At 38.8% G+C, this 16,907-nt stretch overlaps 1 protein-coding gene across 2 annotated transcripts; it reads right to left on the bottom strand.

Annotated features, from left to right (window-relative positions):
• Positions 1-2,052: 2,052 nt before the first annotated feature.
• Positions 2,053-13,878, bottom strand: RSPH4A (radial spoke head component 4A). Of its 2 annotated transcripts, XM_039223749.1 has the most exons (6): positions 13,199-13,878; positions 12,158-12,392; positions 6,719-7,459; positions 5,446-5,596; positions 4,481-4,598; positions 2,053-2,338 (listed from the first exon to the last, which is right to left on the bottom strand). In XM_039223749.1, exons 1-6 carry the CDS (start codon positions 13,876-13,878, stop codon positions 2,095-2,097), a joined length of 2,169 nt encoding a protein of 722 aa, XP_039079680.1. In that variant the 3' UTR covers positions 2,053-2,094. The 2 variants fall into 2 exon arrangements, with proteins under 2 accessions (XP_039079680.1, XP_039079681.1); XM_039223750.1 differs by lacking the exon at positions 5,446-5,596 and having other exon boundaries at positions 2,244-2,338.
• Between the last annotated feature and the right edge of the window lie 3,029 nt (positions 13,879-16,907).

Below are 16,907 nucleotides of genomic sequence, written 5' to 3' on the forward strand. Positions count from 1 at the left end.
TCCTGGAGGAAAGAAGCTTTCAGATTTATGTTGGATGTATCAAGTAAAGTTACAAGCAGGAATCCTATTGCAGCCAATTTGAGCAGAAGGGAATTCACTGAAAGATTGTTAAGAGCTCAGAGAATACACAGGTAACTAAGAAACTGCTGGAACAAAGGCAGTCCTAGAGGCTAGATTTACAGCAGAACAATCAAGCTAGGAACCCAGGTAGAATGTCTCTGCTCAAACTTTAGATTCTAGAGAGGGTACATCTGATTGGCAGGAAGCTTATACAACAACAACCAAAAGCAACACCATGAAAAAAAAACACACTTGAATGAAGTCTTATACATATTAGCTACTCCATCAAATAGTGAAAGCTGTACTCCCAAGAATGAATAATATTGCCAATTGGAAAATTCTGGAAATCGTCCATTCTAATACTCTGTCCTTCAGACTGGTAACCAGGCTTCTACTTTTTATCCTGTTTCATGCCAGCATTTCTTCTTATCTGGTCTCCTAATTGGTCTCCCTGCCTTGATCTTTTATTAGTCAGTCTTCCACATGTAAGCCAAATGTTCTAAAGTATGGATGTGATTTTGTCACTTCCTAGTTGAATCCTCTTCATTGTTCCTGGTTCTCGACAACCTGGGCCCTGCTTACCTCCAGACTCGTCTCTCACCACTCTTAAAGTTCCATTCCTTCCAGCCTAGAGTCCTTTGCCAAAAAAAAAAAAAAAAGTTCATGCTGCCTAGGACCCTTCTCCCTTTAGTTCTCCACCTCTTGGAGAACTTTCTGCATGGCCCAAATCTGGGTTAAATGCACCTTCCAAGTGTTTGATAGCAGTGGGGTTTTTTTTTGTTTGTTTGTTTGTTTGTTTCTTTAAGCATAGATCAGTGTTTTGTGAACCGCTAGTCTGTGACAAGGTAATTACAGAAATTAGAATTGTTGTGATACTTTATTTTAAAAAACAATGACATTGTATTAGAATTTTAATTCTTAAATTGGTACTTTACAGGATTTAAGAAGCACTCTTCTATGGTATCCTGTGATAATTTATATCCTAATACCTGTTAAGTTGAAATCTATTTTGATTTTCTATTTCTCTTTTTATACTTCCCTCCTTGAATGGAGCTCAAAGATTTCGGGAGCAACGTCCAGTTTTTAAAAGTAATCTCAAGAGTATCTGACACAAAGAGGACTTAAAAATACTTTTTTTAGGAATGGAAATAATAAGTAGTTTTAGAGAAGTAGTGCTATAAAAACACTAATCTGAAGTCTTTGGATATCCCAGCTAGCCATCGCTGTGCAAATTATTTTCCCCTAATCATATAAAACCATTTTTTTAGGATAAAGGAGTCAGACTGAGAATTTTTTTAAGAAGTAAAAAGTATTAAAACTTTCAGTGTTCCCAGTCTTTGGGCAGGTGATATAAGTCCTCTCCCCAGCAAAAGAAAAAGCACCTCCCTCCCCCTACACATACATACATATGCAACATTTGCATGCAGTATCACAGACTGGTTAGAAATGCATGCTCTAATTCAATGAGTATCAATATTTTTGGTCCCAGTTGCCACTGAAAAAATTTGGTGGATTACATCTTTCCATGTTTGCCATATTAGAAATTAAAACTTTTTTTTTTTTTTTTTTAAAGAATACACATGATTCTGTTAGCTGTAGCCCTCAGAATAGTGATGTAAGAACATGTCATCTGGCCTCTGGGAAATGCATTGTGCATCCTTCTCCAATTACATATTAATAGCTGCCCATATGAAATTCCAAACTTGGCATTTTCAAGGAAATTTTGCACATGAAGAGTTGCCAATGTTTATGTAACGAAATGCCACAACTGCGTATGTAAGATGGATTCCAGGACGCCTGGGTGAGTCGGTTCAGAGTCTGACTCTTGATTTTGGCTCAGGTCATAATCCCGGGGTGGTGGGACTGAGCCCTGCGCTTTGCAACTGAGTGTGGAACCTGCTTAAGATGGTCTTTCTCTCTGCCCCCTCCCCTGTTTGTGCTCTCTCGCTCTCTAAAATAAAATAAATAAAAAATAATAAAACCAGTTCAATGTAAGGTATATGTGGATCAGTCTTACACAAGACTGAGCTAATTTTATTCTTGGTCATAATCATCTTCCTCCTCTTCATCGTCCTCAGTTTCTTCATTCTCCTCAGCTGAAAGAACAGCTGCTTCTTGTGCAGCTTTGAAAGCCTGCTCTTCTTCCACGGTAGGATCATCCATTTCTGTAATTTCTGCTCCACTGGGGTATTCTTGATACACTGGTGGTAGAGCTGGGGGTGTATAGTTATCTGGACTATATTTGTGACCCCAGCCTATGTAGAAATTTTCAAACTTTCTATACAGTTTAAAAAAAAAAGTAGATGAACATTATATAATTTTTCAGTAAGAAAAGTTGATCTTGTCTAAAAGTCGATGACTCTCTTAAAAACAATGCATTTTAAGTGCTAGAGATGAAATATCCCTCAGTGATTCTCCTATCACAGGAAATGACTTATGATCCAAACTGCGTAAGCTGATTAAGAGGCCACCAGACCCTGTCAAACTAGACCCTCCACGGTACATTGTTGGTATGGCAGTAGATTCTTGTGATTGGTTACAAACCTGTGTGCGATCTTTCAGGCCCAACCAAATGCACTTACAGGGTTTTGCCCAACAGGCCTCAAAGGGGAAAACTGCCATTCCCACACCAGACTTGATGTCCAGCCAGTGCCTCGCAGTCTCTAAGGGAAGTTGTAGTCAAGAACTCTGGCCCGTCTGGCCTGTTATACTCTTTGCATGGTTGAGTTCCTAGCACAAGTGCCTTCATTCTAGGCCTTATCTGAGGCCTTAAACAGAGGTCTTTTTTTTAAGTTTTTTTTTTTTTTTAACATTTATTTATCTTTGAGAGAGATAGAGTGTGAGTGGGGGAAGGCCAGAGAGAGAGGGAGACACAGAATCTGAAGCAGGCTCCAGGCTCTGAGCTGTCAGCCCAGAGCCCCAAGCGGGGCTCGACCAACTAATGAGATCATGACCTGAGCCGAAGTCGGACGCTTAACCGACTGAGCCACCCAGGCACCCCAAGCAGAGGTCTTCAGTTGCCTTTGCCACAGCCTCCTTATGGGGTTGGAAAAGGAGATACACCTAAGGACACTTCTCCCTATTCTAACTCAGTACTGAATACTTTTTCACTTCTAGCACTCTCCCTCCCCACCCCCACCAGCTTCCTGGGCCTTTAAGGCCATAAAAACTGCAGAAGCCTGATACTTGGGGACTCCTTAGTGAGATGACCCCCATATATACACTGATCCACTGACCTTCCATTGGTGTGCCATGCCACAAGGGAAAATGGGCCAGGGCAGTCAAAGTTTTTTCTTGCTTATCACAGTAAATGACCAAAAGCTTAACTCATTTTGTGTTTGTTGCTTCAATGGCATCTCTGACATGTAGAAGCTCAGCTCTCTCTCTCCAACCTAGCTGAACTCTTGACAGTGGGCTCTTAGGTGAGAAATGGAAGCATAAGACAAATGGAAGTGTATGTTCTGGGTGAGGAATAAAAGGACAATGAGTATCCTCTTGATCCTAATTCTCTTGAAAGTGATAGTTTAAATAATACATATTTTATTTTTTATCAAGATGTCCAACAAAAATTGTTGAGATTAAACTAATTTAAACACTGTATAGAATTACTTCCATTAATCTTAGAAAATGAGTATGTCTATTACTCAATCATAGAATAAAAGCCATAGTTTAGCTCCACTAATTGGATAATTAAAAGGACAGAAGTCTGAATTATCTAATGTTCTAAGTTTGGTGCTTCACTGTGTAATACAGATTTTATCTGAATAAATCTTAGGCCACACACACTTGACATGCCAAGATAAATTAAGGCAATAGTAACCCCCTTTCTCCTTACCAAGTATTCCTGACACCAGATGACTCCAGAGATGAACACCAGTGAGAAAACAGCTCTACTAGGTAAATAGCTTAACAGAGTGCAGTGCTGTAGGCTCCTTGGAAATGGTTATCATGGCAACAGGAAGAAGCTTATCCTGGGCAGCGACACTTTACCCACTCTGGAGTCTGGGGACTTCATCATCTGCCTCCAACTTTTTGTTCTCTCTTCATCCCAGCCCAATTTCCTAATCTGTGAAATGGGCATCTCTCTTCCCAGAGTTGTGATAAGAACTCTTGGGGAAGATGTAGGTGTGAGTGCTGAACATGACATCTGGCTCATTGCAGGGACCTTCCCAGGTATCACTCCTCCCTCCCCCCTACTCTGGGTAGACTGCCCCATGCCCTTTTCCTCTCCCATCCTGGCCTGGGGTTATTGCAAATGGCTGCCCAGGTTTGTACTTCACCTGGGGAACAGGTGAGGGAGAGGAGATAGAAAAGAAAGGAGAAAAAAAAAAAAAAACAGCACATAACCTTCCAATGTAACTTATACTTTTTAGCACTTAAATTATCACAATACTGGCTTTCTAATTTGTCAGATACTTACTTGCCATTGGAAAAGGCATATGCTCCAGGCCAAAGGTTGGATCTAAGGACTGCAATAGCATATTGAGGAATGAGATTTGAGGACAGCCGTGTTGTCCAAGGCGGTATATTCTGGATTTCTATAAACCAAAGAGAAATTCAAAAACTTAACTCCTCAAGAGACAAGTATATACTGTGTAACAGAGAAGCTCTTCTTATAAATCTTAAAACACACATACTTGACCTAAAAATTAAATATCAGCAGCTTAACATAAAATCAGAAGGATATTTTATGAATGTTGTGGAACAACAAAATTTGATTCTTCATATGCATGTATGTACGCGTGTGTGTGTCCATCTGTGCATCAGAGAGAAGTTTTACTAAGGGAGAGGAAGCCTATGTGGTGGAGAGAATATTATTTAATGACCAAATAAAAGATCAAAGTATTATTATGGAAGAGAACAAGGATTACAAGCAAAAATGCCCCAAAACTGAATAGGAAGAAACAAGAATATGAAGATAGTAGTAGATTTTAAAAGTCACAGTACCTCATATGATGCTTTACTGTAGCTACATCATGTGTTTATGGCCATATGTTATGGCCTGCAAAATGCAAGACAAGAATGAGACACAAGATAACTGTCAGCATTTCTAGTAAGAGCAGCAGCCAATTTACGTTTCCTCCCTGTATCACTCCACCCTCTGTCCAAGAAGGTTGGTGGTGAGGCCAGTTATATTCTCTATTCACCATTATCCCAAAACACATGAAGGAGAAAGAGGATGAAATTTTGGTTCTTATCCACTTTTTATAGATTATCAACTCCCATTTATTTACCATATAATATACACAGTATATAATAGATACATATATAGAATATACTCTAGTATCTAGTATACATATGGATGCTACATATACTATATAAAATACATAATCTACATAGTGTATATAATATACAAGGTATATTACGTAATTTGTGTAAAATTACCTAAATCTTCAGAGATAGGTGTCAAAAGAGGAGGCCCCACTTCCTGTTCTATATAGTCAGTCTCTTCTCCTTTCTCTTCTTCTTTTTCTTCATCTTCCTCTTCTTCTTCCTCCTCACTTTTTTGTATGGGGTTAAACCAGTTACAGCGACCCTAGGAATGAGTATTGCAAGATTTAGTCATCTAATGAGGATCTTGAAAGTTTGGAATATTTATTTGGATTGAAGCAGTTATCTGCAGGAGGTCCAACTGTATGGGAATTTAATCATCAATCATTTATTCATTCAACATACTTACCAAGTGCTAGGTTTTTTATCTCGTTTATTTCTAGCAAAAAAGTTGAACGATTTATTTCAGAAATTTAACAACTTCTTAAAGTTACAGAACATGTATATTTTAAAATGAGCAAAAACTTCATGAAAAAATAGAATGCATTTTACTAATTTGCAATAAATAATTTATATGAAAGTAGTAAGATAACTATTATTAACAGTAATAACAAAATTTTTAAGGTGGTAATAAAGTCAGGTAAGGAAGTTTGTGGTTATTTTCATTTAATTAAATCTTATACAGAGAGACATTTGAGTACCTCTTATGCAGATCAAAGTGTAAGGATTCTCTGCCCACAGATGAGGCAGCATAGCACAGTGATTAATAGGATGGACTCTGGATCCATTCTGCCCATTCATATCTGACCCTGTTGCTTATTGGCTATATTCTCTTTATTACATTTTCTAAACTCTCTGCCTCAATTTTCCCATCTGTAAAATAAGGATAACATTAGTCTTTCATATAGTTGTGAGGATTACATGAGCTAATAATATACATAAAGTCCTGTTAAGAGCACCTGGCGGAAGAGGTGCTATGTAGCACTGCTTGTTTTCATTTTTGTTATAATATTTTATTTTTCTTGGCATGAAAGCTCCATGTGTTATAGAAATTGAATAAAAGAACTGTTCCCAAAACTGAAGCACCTATCTATATTTAACATATAAAACATAATTTCACAACACACATAAATCTAAATCCTTACATAACTTGTCAAATTCTACATAGAAATATTTATTTCTGTTTGGAAATAAAAATTTCTTTGAAGATCCCAGATTTATATACTACTGGGAAATTTTGTAGTACTCTGTTTTCATTTGGTTTTTCAAAGGTTTCTTTGTCAAGGGTCTGAAAAACTTTGTTTTGTATATACATTTGTACATTGTGGAGAGAATTTAATAAATACTTGCTGATTGGCTGATAGATTGAATATTACAAAACCCCTACCTGAGACAAAATGTGTTGCACATGATGAACCCAATTGGATAGGGATTCCACGAGATCAATCACTTGGATCCCCTCAAAATCAGGGTTTTCTTCAAAGCTGTCTCGTCTGCCTTCTACCTCTTCCTCCTCCTCTCCTTCCTCTTCACCAAACTGATAGAATCCCAGAGGGCTGACATGGGTCCCTGCTGAAATTCTGGCAATTTGTGCTCGTAAGTAATTGCTCTCATTTCCCGGGAAAGGCGGGTAGCTTATGATGGGAGTATCTAAACGCCCAGTGAAAAATTTCTTTATTTTTCTTGCAGTAACAATTTGTGCAGGCGTAACCGATGGTAACTTCACCCATGGTCTTCCCGGTTCGTTGCAAACAAAATACACATATTTGTTGGCACCCATCCTGTTTTCTTCTTTTGGTATAGCCTGTGGGGCCTTGTAAAAGTTCCTGGGTAATTCATCTTCGTCATCTTCATCAGCTTCACTATCTGCATCATCCCTCTCTTCAGTTACCTCTTCCTCTTCCACATCCTCTTCATCCTCTCCCTCACGGAATTCTACTTCAGCTACAATATAATTCATTTCCACACCCAAGATCTTGCCCCAGAAACGACATCTTTGGATTGGGTGGGTGTCAGTAAGCTGCTTGAGGGCAAGAAATATGCGATAAGTCTCATCTGTGCCCAAACCAACTCCAGCTTGTTCAAAATAAAAAGCTGACTCCATTACATTTGGGAGAGCATTTTCTGCCTGGGGATACAAACACTATGGTTAACATTTTATCTATAAGAGAACTGCTTGCTTCTCTTTTCCTTTCTAAACATCTGGTGTTAGCTTTATTATCTCTATCCACCATGTCTTTGACATTTGTTGCAATATTTAGATCAAGCTCTGATAATTCCTGTATTTCAATTTTTCCCTTATTACTTATAAATGTGACTTCTACTATTGTGTCTTATACTTGTCAATATAACAGTTCCCTTGTTATCTGTGTGTATCTTAAGTAAAGGTAATTTAAGCTACTATGAATAATAAAAACTCAACATCCTCTTTTTATAAAAATATTTAAGCGGGTTCTTTACTATCCTGAAATAATAAAGTACAGTCTACCTCCTATATATATTTTGAAAAATGTTTATACATGTTTGTATAGATTACCATGTTGTTCTAAACAATAAATATTTATTATGTACATATGGTAATATATAGGGTAATATGGTAATATATAGGGTAAATAAAAATCAACATGGCCCTCTATATAGGGTAATATACAGGATAAATAAAAGGAAAATATAATCAAATAGGTGCTCAGACATGACTTCCTTTGAAAACATAATTGAGTCAGATGTTTTCCCCTACTTACAATAAGTACTTTTGGATTTAATGTAAGGAAGAAAATTTTTAAAATGTTTTCATAAAAAGAAATACAGAGACATAAAAAAACAAAGTCTCGAGTGAACTATATGAAAACATCTGTTGAGAAAGCAGAAAATAACCTTAACTATGATAGGGATCACTTGCAAATTTTAGACAAATTTTAGACCTTGAAGATGGAGACATTGAGAACATTTGCTTTTCTTACAAATGATCTGCTCTTACTTTTAAGGCAATTTTGATGTCAAAATAAGCATAAAGACTTTTTTCAATCCTCATTTCCATCATGCTTGACATTTACTGCGCCCTCCTCACTCTCTTTTTTAATTTGAGTATAGTTGACACAATGTTACATTAGTTTCAAGTGTACACATAGTTGGACAAGTTTCTACATTATGCTGTGTTCACCACAAGTGTAAGCTACCCTTTGTCACTATACATCACTATTACAACATCATTGAGGATATTCCATATGCTGTGCCTTTTATTTCTGTGACGTATTCATTCTGTAACTGGAGGTATGTATCTCCCACTCCCTTTTACCCATTTTGCCTATGACCACCCCACTTCCCTCTGGCAACCATCAATTTGTTCTCCGCATTTATAGGACTGATTCTACTTTCTGTTTATAAATTTGTTGGGTTTTTTAGATTCCACATATAAGTGAAATCATATGGTATTTGTCTTTCTCAGTCTTATTTATTTCACTCAGTGTGATACCCTCTAGGTCCATCCATGTTGTCACAAATGGCACAATCTCATTCTTTTTTATGGCTGTATGATATTCCATTGTCCTATCCCTTTGTCTTTCAATGGACATTTAGGTTGCTTTCCATACCTTGGCTACATTAAATAATACTGCAATAAACATAGGGGTATATATAGCTTTTTGAATTAGTATTTTTGTTTTCTTTTGGTAAATACTCAGCAGTGGAATTATTGGATCATATGGTATTTCTATTTTTAATATTTTGAAGAATCTGCATCCTGTTTTCCACACTGGCTCTCACTCATGATCCTACTGTGCCTTCTGTAACTATTTATTCTTAGTGTCTAATTGATTCCTTTTCCTTAATTGAGCCCTCAATATTGCTGTCTTCAAGATTTCAGTCATCATTCAGTACTTTGTGCTTGGCAGATTTCTCCCACATCACTTCAAGTGTTACGTGGTTGTTTAAAATCCAGCTCTCTTACTCTGACTTTTCTCCCATGTTCTACACGCATTTTCTAGTCACCTACTATTCAGTTGAATAGTCTACCTATACCTCAAATTAAGATTGAATTCATATTTCTCTCAAAATCTTCTCTTTTTTATATATACCCTATCTTTGCCAATATCATCACCATTCACTCAGTTTCCCAAATTAGAAAATTCTATCATCCTTGTTTCTTCTGACTCTCTAGACTTTCATATTTAATTAGCTACAGTCATGTGGATTCTACCACCTAAAAAGCTGTTGACATTATCATCTCCTCTTTAGTTTATTTCTACCATACTAGTCTCCATCCTGACTAATTGTCCTGTCACAGAAGGCTTTGAATGCTCTCTTTGCCTCATTCTAATCTTTCTCCTTCCATTCTTCTCTGCATTGTTACCAGAGTTACGTTTCTAAACCACAAGACAGACTACGCTATTTTCTATTAAAAGCTTCTATTGACTTCCCATTGTGGAGAAGAAAGAACTTTCTTATCAATGCACAAGGGCAGCCTGGCTTTAAGCATCTTGTTTACTTTGTTTCCATTGTTCCCTCATGCTTCACTTTTCCCAAATATTAAGTAATGTTTCCTGACTTTCTGTTCTTTTTGTTCAAAACTTATTCCTTATAGTCTTTATCTCACGAACTTCTACTTCTCCTTCATGACCCAAATGAAATATCACCTCCAGTATAATTCCCAGTAGTGGGGTTAGTTGCTCCATTCTGTTTCATAGATTGTCAAAACAATATAATATCAATTGCTACTATCCATTGAGTTCCCAGTATGTGCCAAACCCTTCACATGTAGTACTCTCCCCTTGAGTTGTTGCCACCTGATCACCCTTGAGGCTTGGAAAGGTTTAATCACTGACTCATAGTCACATAGCAGGTAAGTGACTGAGCTAGGATCCTAATTCAGATAAAAGCTCCTGTTTTTCCCACTATATGAGGCTCTCTCTATTATTGCACTAATCAAATAGCTTCACAGTCTTTCACTAGACTGTGAGCAACTTAAAGTAGAAAATTCTGTGTATATGTGGTGCCTGGGCGGCCCAGTTGGTTAGGCATCTGACTTCGGCTCAGGTTATGATCTTATGATTTGTGAGTTTGAGCCCCACATTGGACTCTGTGCTGACAGCTCAGAACCTGGAGCCTGCTTCAGATTCTCTCTCTCTCTCTCTCTCTCTCTCTCTCCCTCTCTCTCCCCCTGCTCCCCTGCTTGTGCTCTCTCCCTCTCTCTCAAAAATAAATAAACATTTAAAAATATTTCTGTGTATATCATTTCACATGTGTATCTTTTTCATGTGTACCTGGCATGCAGTAGATAGTCGCAATGTTCATGAATTAATGGGTAAATGAATAAATGAATGTTGAAACCTAGGAACAGGAATTCTGATGTGGTCAAAGACAGGAATAGAAATAGAACACTCTAAACATTAAGTTGATACTCAGTACTCCAACTATATGAGTTAATGAGTTGGTCACAAAGCTTTCAGTGTATCCAAGACCAAAGTGTCTTCCTATTCCTGCATCTTTCTACTCCCTGAGACAGAACTTTTAATCTTTATCTCATGGCTCAGCTATTTCTGGCCCTAAAACCAATCTTATTCTTCACTAGGAAGGATTTATGAAATCTGGTTAAAGAGCTCAAGTTCCAGGACCAAAACACCTTGTTTGTGTTCTCACTCCTAGTTTCTCTAGTTTTAGGATATAGATCCCTACTTTCTAATACTATGCCTATGGATGGCCCAATGCCCCATTCTTATACTGGAGTCTGACTTCTCTTTGATAAGCTCCTCCGTGACAGTGTCTATCTGCTTAATCCCTACATGCTGATTGCCCCCAGACTTATCATCACTGTATGTGGCTATTTAACTACATGTTTGGAGTAAGATATTTTCAGAAGAGGTGAAGCTGATGTCAACTCCTTGACACTTATCAGTTGTTCCTTCTGAGTACTCTGTATCCCACTGTGTCAGGTTGGGTCTCCACACAAATGTTGCAGAGTCCTAGACAGTGTACCTAATGTCTAGATCCCTACCCTCCTATCTTTTTCCTGACTGAACTTTCCACCTTTTTCTGAAAATATCATACACCAAACATCAAATGTGCAAGTATATAGGCAGATTTTAAGTAGTCTAGTGGTAACACAACATGGAAGCTCAGTAGATGTATAGTGTAAATTACTCAGTAGTATAAATTACAAGCATATGGGCATTGAGGAGGCAGCATACTTGATGCTGTTTTAAAATATTTGGAGCTAAAGTTTCTGTAGCACAACTAATTTTATTCTCTAATGATAGCTTTTTATCTCTGTCACCAGCTTTCTCTGTAAATATTTTTAACACTTCGTCTATAGAGATTTAAAATAAATACTTTATCCCTCTCCTCTTGTATCATACCTCATTGATGTAATATACAGAATATTGAGACATAATATGAGTAACTTGGAAAAGAATGCAAATGACATTAGAGGTACTTCTAATTATTCTAGTAAATTAAAGGGGAAAATATGCAACTTGTTTTAAAGCCCAATTTTAAACTATCTGACATTAATTCATTCATTCAGCAAATATTTAATAAGAAACAGCTGTAGACTCAGATCTGTACCAGGTACTTTGGAAAATATAAAAGATGAAGAAATAATTTTCTCTGACATCAAGGAGCTCAACCCCACAAACATATAACAAACAACTAAACCTGTGAAACACAATGTAAAAAAAAATCAGAAACTCTAAACAAGGAAATGTATGGTGTGAAATGAGGTTACACATACTATTTAGGAAACAATAAAAGACAGTTGATATGAATTTAAAGCCACACTTATCTGAAATAAAACTCTAAGATTGAACTATTCAAATTTATAGCCATGACTTACTATTTCATCTTCTAGTTCTTGGTCAGCTCCTTCCAAATTTCCCTGGAGAAAAAGAGCCCTTTGCTTCTCTGCGATCTCATATGTTGGAAGCATCTCGTTTTCATTTTGGAGTGTATCTAATTTTTTCCTAAAATGTGCCATCTTCACATCTTGGCTGATACTTTCAATGATGTCCACAGCATTTTCAGGACGCTCATCTAAGACCTTGGTGAGCATATCAGAAAGATGATCATATCTACCCAAAAAGAGAAAATTCCTGGTACTATCCATATCAGAGAGCCTTTGAAGAAGTATTATATGCAGATTCAGTTAGTTGGTTTCCAGGAAACTTCAAAAACTCAAAGTCTTCAGATATCTTAAGTGGATATACACCATTAATTTCATCACTGCCAGAAAGAACCTATGCTAGAATTTTCCTTAGGAAATGCCTCCAATGTGATATGAATATTTAACTTATTCAAACACATATTATGGCAAGATATTATTATCTAATTTTAAAAATTCTTCATACTTAAAATTATTGTGATCAATTCTTCTGGTTTACCCAGGACTAAGGGGTTTCTCAGGATACAGAACATTCAGTGCTCAAATCAAGGCAGTTCTGGGATAACTGAGATAGTTGGTAACCGCCACACTGGCCTACGGAGGAACTCAAAACCAAGCCATACAAGTACCAGGATGCTCAGATTAGAGCCATGCATTCCCCATCACTGGTAGACAATTACTTTTTATAAGCATCTTGGAGAGATTCTTGGACTTCACTATCTTCATGATCTCTGTAAACCCAAGATTCCATAATTCCTAGGTTTTATTTCTGTGTGCCAAGGGTTTTCAAATAAATTAAAAGAATCCCCACCAAAGGCCTATTGTGAGTCCTGCGATGCAAAGAGTTATTAAGTCACCAACTCTCTCCTAATAATGCAGACTTTTCAAATATATTTCCATTCACACACAGAAACACACTCACACACACACTTACACTCCCTTTTCTCTGCCAACTCCACACACACATACACACCTCATTAACCCTTTAGGACTTACAAATTTAAGCCAGACTTGCTACTGGTCTTCAGTAGGTAAGCCTTAGCACTCTGAATGGCAATCTCAAGCATGCTGGGGGCCACTTCAGAGACCCCAGGTTCAGTGTGACCCAGATCATAGTTACTGTTTGAGTCTTCCTCTTCAAAGATGTTAAATCTCAGTTCTTTTTGTTTACAGTTGTTATAGGTCACATCTTCTGGTCCATACAGGTGATGTTTGGTTTGCAGAGACTGTTGAAAGTTGGTTCCCTCTGACTGGCATGTTTGAGAAGCAGTCAATTCTCCTTTATCAGATGATTGTTCCAAATGGTGGAAGTGAGGCGTTCCAGCTTCGGGATTCACACTACTGGTTTTGTCTGACTGCCATGGTACTGCAAGGTCCTGTCTGGTCAGAGCCGGGGAAGAAGGAGTGTAAGAACCCTCCTGGGGAAGGGAAGGTGGAGATGATGTGCCTGGTCCTGTGAGGTCATCCAGAGGGGTGCTGGCTCTGGACTGTGGACTCTGAGGAGGGCTTCTTCTGAGTTGGGGTCCAGTTTCCAGCCCGTGCTCCAATTCCAAGGGCTCAGACAACCCAGACTCGGGACTTTGGGAAGAAGCTGCTGTTATTTCTTCCCATGGCCGCCCTGCTTCTCCCGGATCTTGGTTTGCTTTTTCTTGCTTCGGGGATGTCAAGTCTTCCATGGAAAGAGTCAAAAAAAAAAAAAAAATCTGGATGAGGAGGGCGTGCAGATATGGAAAGAGGCAACGCAGGGCAGTCGCTTTGCTGAGGTTGGTTAAAGGATTTCAGGGTCCCCAGCTGCTCAGCAAATTGCAGCGTCCTATCTCCTTAGCAACCCAGGCAAGGGTTCCTCTACGAGAAACCATGCACACCTGTTGCCAGGATTCTAGGGAGGAGACCAAGCACGATGAACACCCTAGATTGATGATTTGGTGGAGCTTCTGCTTCTCTTCGTATTGCAGCCAATCAGACCTGCAAGTTGACCGGTCTTGGCTGGAAACCTGAGAACTGGTCAGGCGCCGCGAGAACAAAGGAGAAGTCGCGAGAGTCGTGATCCAGCGATGGAGAACTTTCAAGGTCTGATAGTCTGATTCACGTTGCTGGGAAAGGGGCACGTCGTGCATTCCTGGAGAGAGAATGCATTTACAGAATGCGTGTGTGCGCGCGCGCTTATGTCTGTGTGTGTGCTGCGTGTGTGAGAGACAGAGAGAGAGAGAAAGACTCAGACACAGAGACCTTGGGAATCCTAAGGGGAGTCGTGCATTAGTGGAGAGAGAATGCATTTACAGAAGGCGTGGCGGGGGGGCGGGGGGGAAGCGGCAGAGAGACTCCGACCCAGGCACATACAGATTTTCGGAAACCTGCGGTGCAGGTATAAATGAGATGCCAGTGTGCGGAGTAGGAGAGTTCAGGACTCACACTTAGAAAGCAAAGATGTCTCGTCTGCGCCGTACAGACTCAGGAGACTGGAGGCTAAACAAGTCCTGGTTTTTGCCCTCCCCCCTCTTATGGAGTCTGGCAGGTGAGTGGGCAGAATATCACCTTGAAGGCGAAGGCAACGCAGAAGGTTATCCTATATAAATAATACAGCTCATGGGTTCCGTGTTTTCGAATAATTGAATTTCAAATCAACCCTAAGACTATATTGGCATAATTAATCCTTTTTTGATAATATAAGTATGAATTCATAATTTTGCAAAATTGAAAGTTATGACTAGTACTATTAATTCATATTATTCAGTCTCCAACATGAAGAAGGTATAAAGGATGAGACAATATCTGGCCTTGACTATAAACTGTAGATTAATATCTATTTGTCCTGTGTCTCTCTCTTAAATAAACTAATACTTGATTTTTGACACTTTACATTGATATAACTTCCACTTAGCAAGATGTTGGTCATTAATTTTAACTTCATGGAAGAACATAATACTTAACCTCTTGCTCACTCCCAATTTTGGTGGGAGAATTACAGAATTCTTTAATAAAACTGTGGACCTGTACCCCTCACAAAATACATGTGTCTGTGCACACAATATGTTGCATATAATTTCTGCTGGTTCAGAGACTCCTTGAAGTCAAACTCCCTAGATTAGAACCCTTGGCATAGACTCAAAATGAAAGAAAACTAAAAGTGATCAATTAGAGAAGGGCAACCGAAAGGAACAACCTTCAGAAAATGTCCATTATTTTTCCTGCTTCATTTCCAGCCCAAAAGTCTCGATTTTGAGTCTAGTAATCCTAAAGTTGCTTCTCATCTTTCCTAGAATCACTATAAAAGCTTTTGGCCTCCTTACCTTTCCAGTTTCATCTGGAGCCAGTCTCCGCTCTCTGTCAGCAACCTGGACACCCTGATTTTTCTTTTAGTCACTCAGATGTTCCATATTCCTTTTTACCTCTGAGCAATTGCACACGGTATTTCCTTTGCCAAAAAAGTGTTCCCTTAGGAAAAGTTCTTTTCCTTAGGAAATCCTTCCTTGATCCCAGAGTTTCTCAGTTTCCCTTATTATGTACTAAAGTACCCTGTTCTTTTCATCCTTAGCATTGGTCACAATTTGTCATTGTAATGAACTGCTGGTGAGTTTTCTTTCCCTCCAGAGGCTTCCCTAGGTTCTGTGAAGACCAGAGAGAAAAAGCCTTCCTGCTTTTGGCAGGGAGACAAGGGAAAGTAACCATTCTGAAAAATGCCCAGAGCTCCCTGTTCTTAACAAGGACTGCCCTCAAGGGAAACTAATATATACTAGGGTTTGTTTGGGGTTTATATTAAAGCCTAGCTGACCTGAGGGGAGATATCCAAATCTAGCCCCCTCTAGCCCTCCTATATCACCCGAGGTTGGAGAGGGGGAGGGAAGGAAGCTGAGAAGCATTTGTGAAGGCCACAACTCAGAGACACAGATTTACAAAAGGCTGAGACCTAATTATAGGATTATGGAATGCTTCTCCTTTCTCTTCCCCTCTGTCTCCCACATCTTACCATCCTGTCAACAGGACTTCTGTGTAATAATAGGAGGTTACAATGGAGGAACTGCAAACCTAAGATCCATTATAATAAGTACTCTGGAAAAACCCAAAGACAACAGAGGACACAAAAACAGGGACATTAGAGGAGATTTTCTCTTCTGAAACCACAGCTACAGCAAACAGTGAGCACAGCCTAAGGCCTAAGTCTTAGCCACATAAATACAATATCTCACACTAAAGATCTATCTACCTCAGTTCCTTTTACCTGATACAACGTTCCAGCTCTTCACAAAAAAATTTCAGTATGCACTAAAAGACAATGAACACAGTCTCAAGAGACAAAACTAGCATCAGAACCAGGTTCAGATATGACAGAGTTTTGGAATTATCAGACCTGAATTTAAAGTAACTATGATAGGGGCACTTGGGTGGCTCAGTCGGTTAAGTGTCAGATTTCAGTTCAAGTCAAGATCTCACGGATCCTGAGTTTGAGCCCCACATCAGGCTCTGTGGTGACAGTACACTATGTTTGGGAGACTCTCTCTCTCTCTGCCTCTCCCCTACTTGCATGTGCCTTCTCTCTCCCTCCTTCTCCCCCGCCTCTCTCTCTCTCAAAATAAATAAATAAAAATTAAAAAATAAAATAACTATGATAGAGTCATCTGGGTGGTTTAGTCTTTTAGGCGCCCGACTCTTGAATCTCAGCCCAGGGTCTTGGTCTCAGGGTTATAAGTTCAAGCCCTGCATTGGG

Source organism: Hyaena hyaena, unplaced genomic scaffold (genome assembly GCF_003009895.1).
Source record: "Hyaena hyaena isolate Hyena2069 unplaced genomic scaffold, ASM300989v1 scaffold_1426, whole genome shotgun sequence".
Lineage (NCBI taxonomy): Eukaryota > Metazoa > Chordata > Mammalia > Carnivora > Hyaenidae > Hyaena > Hyaena hyaena.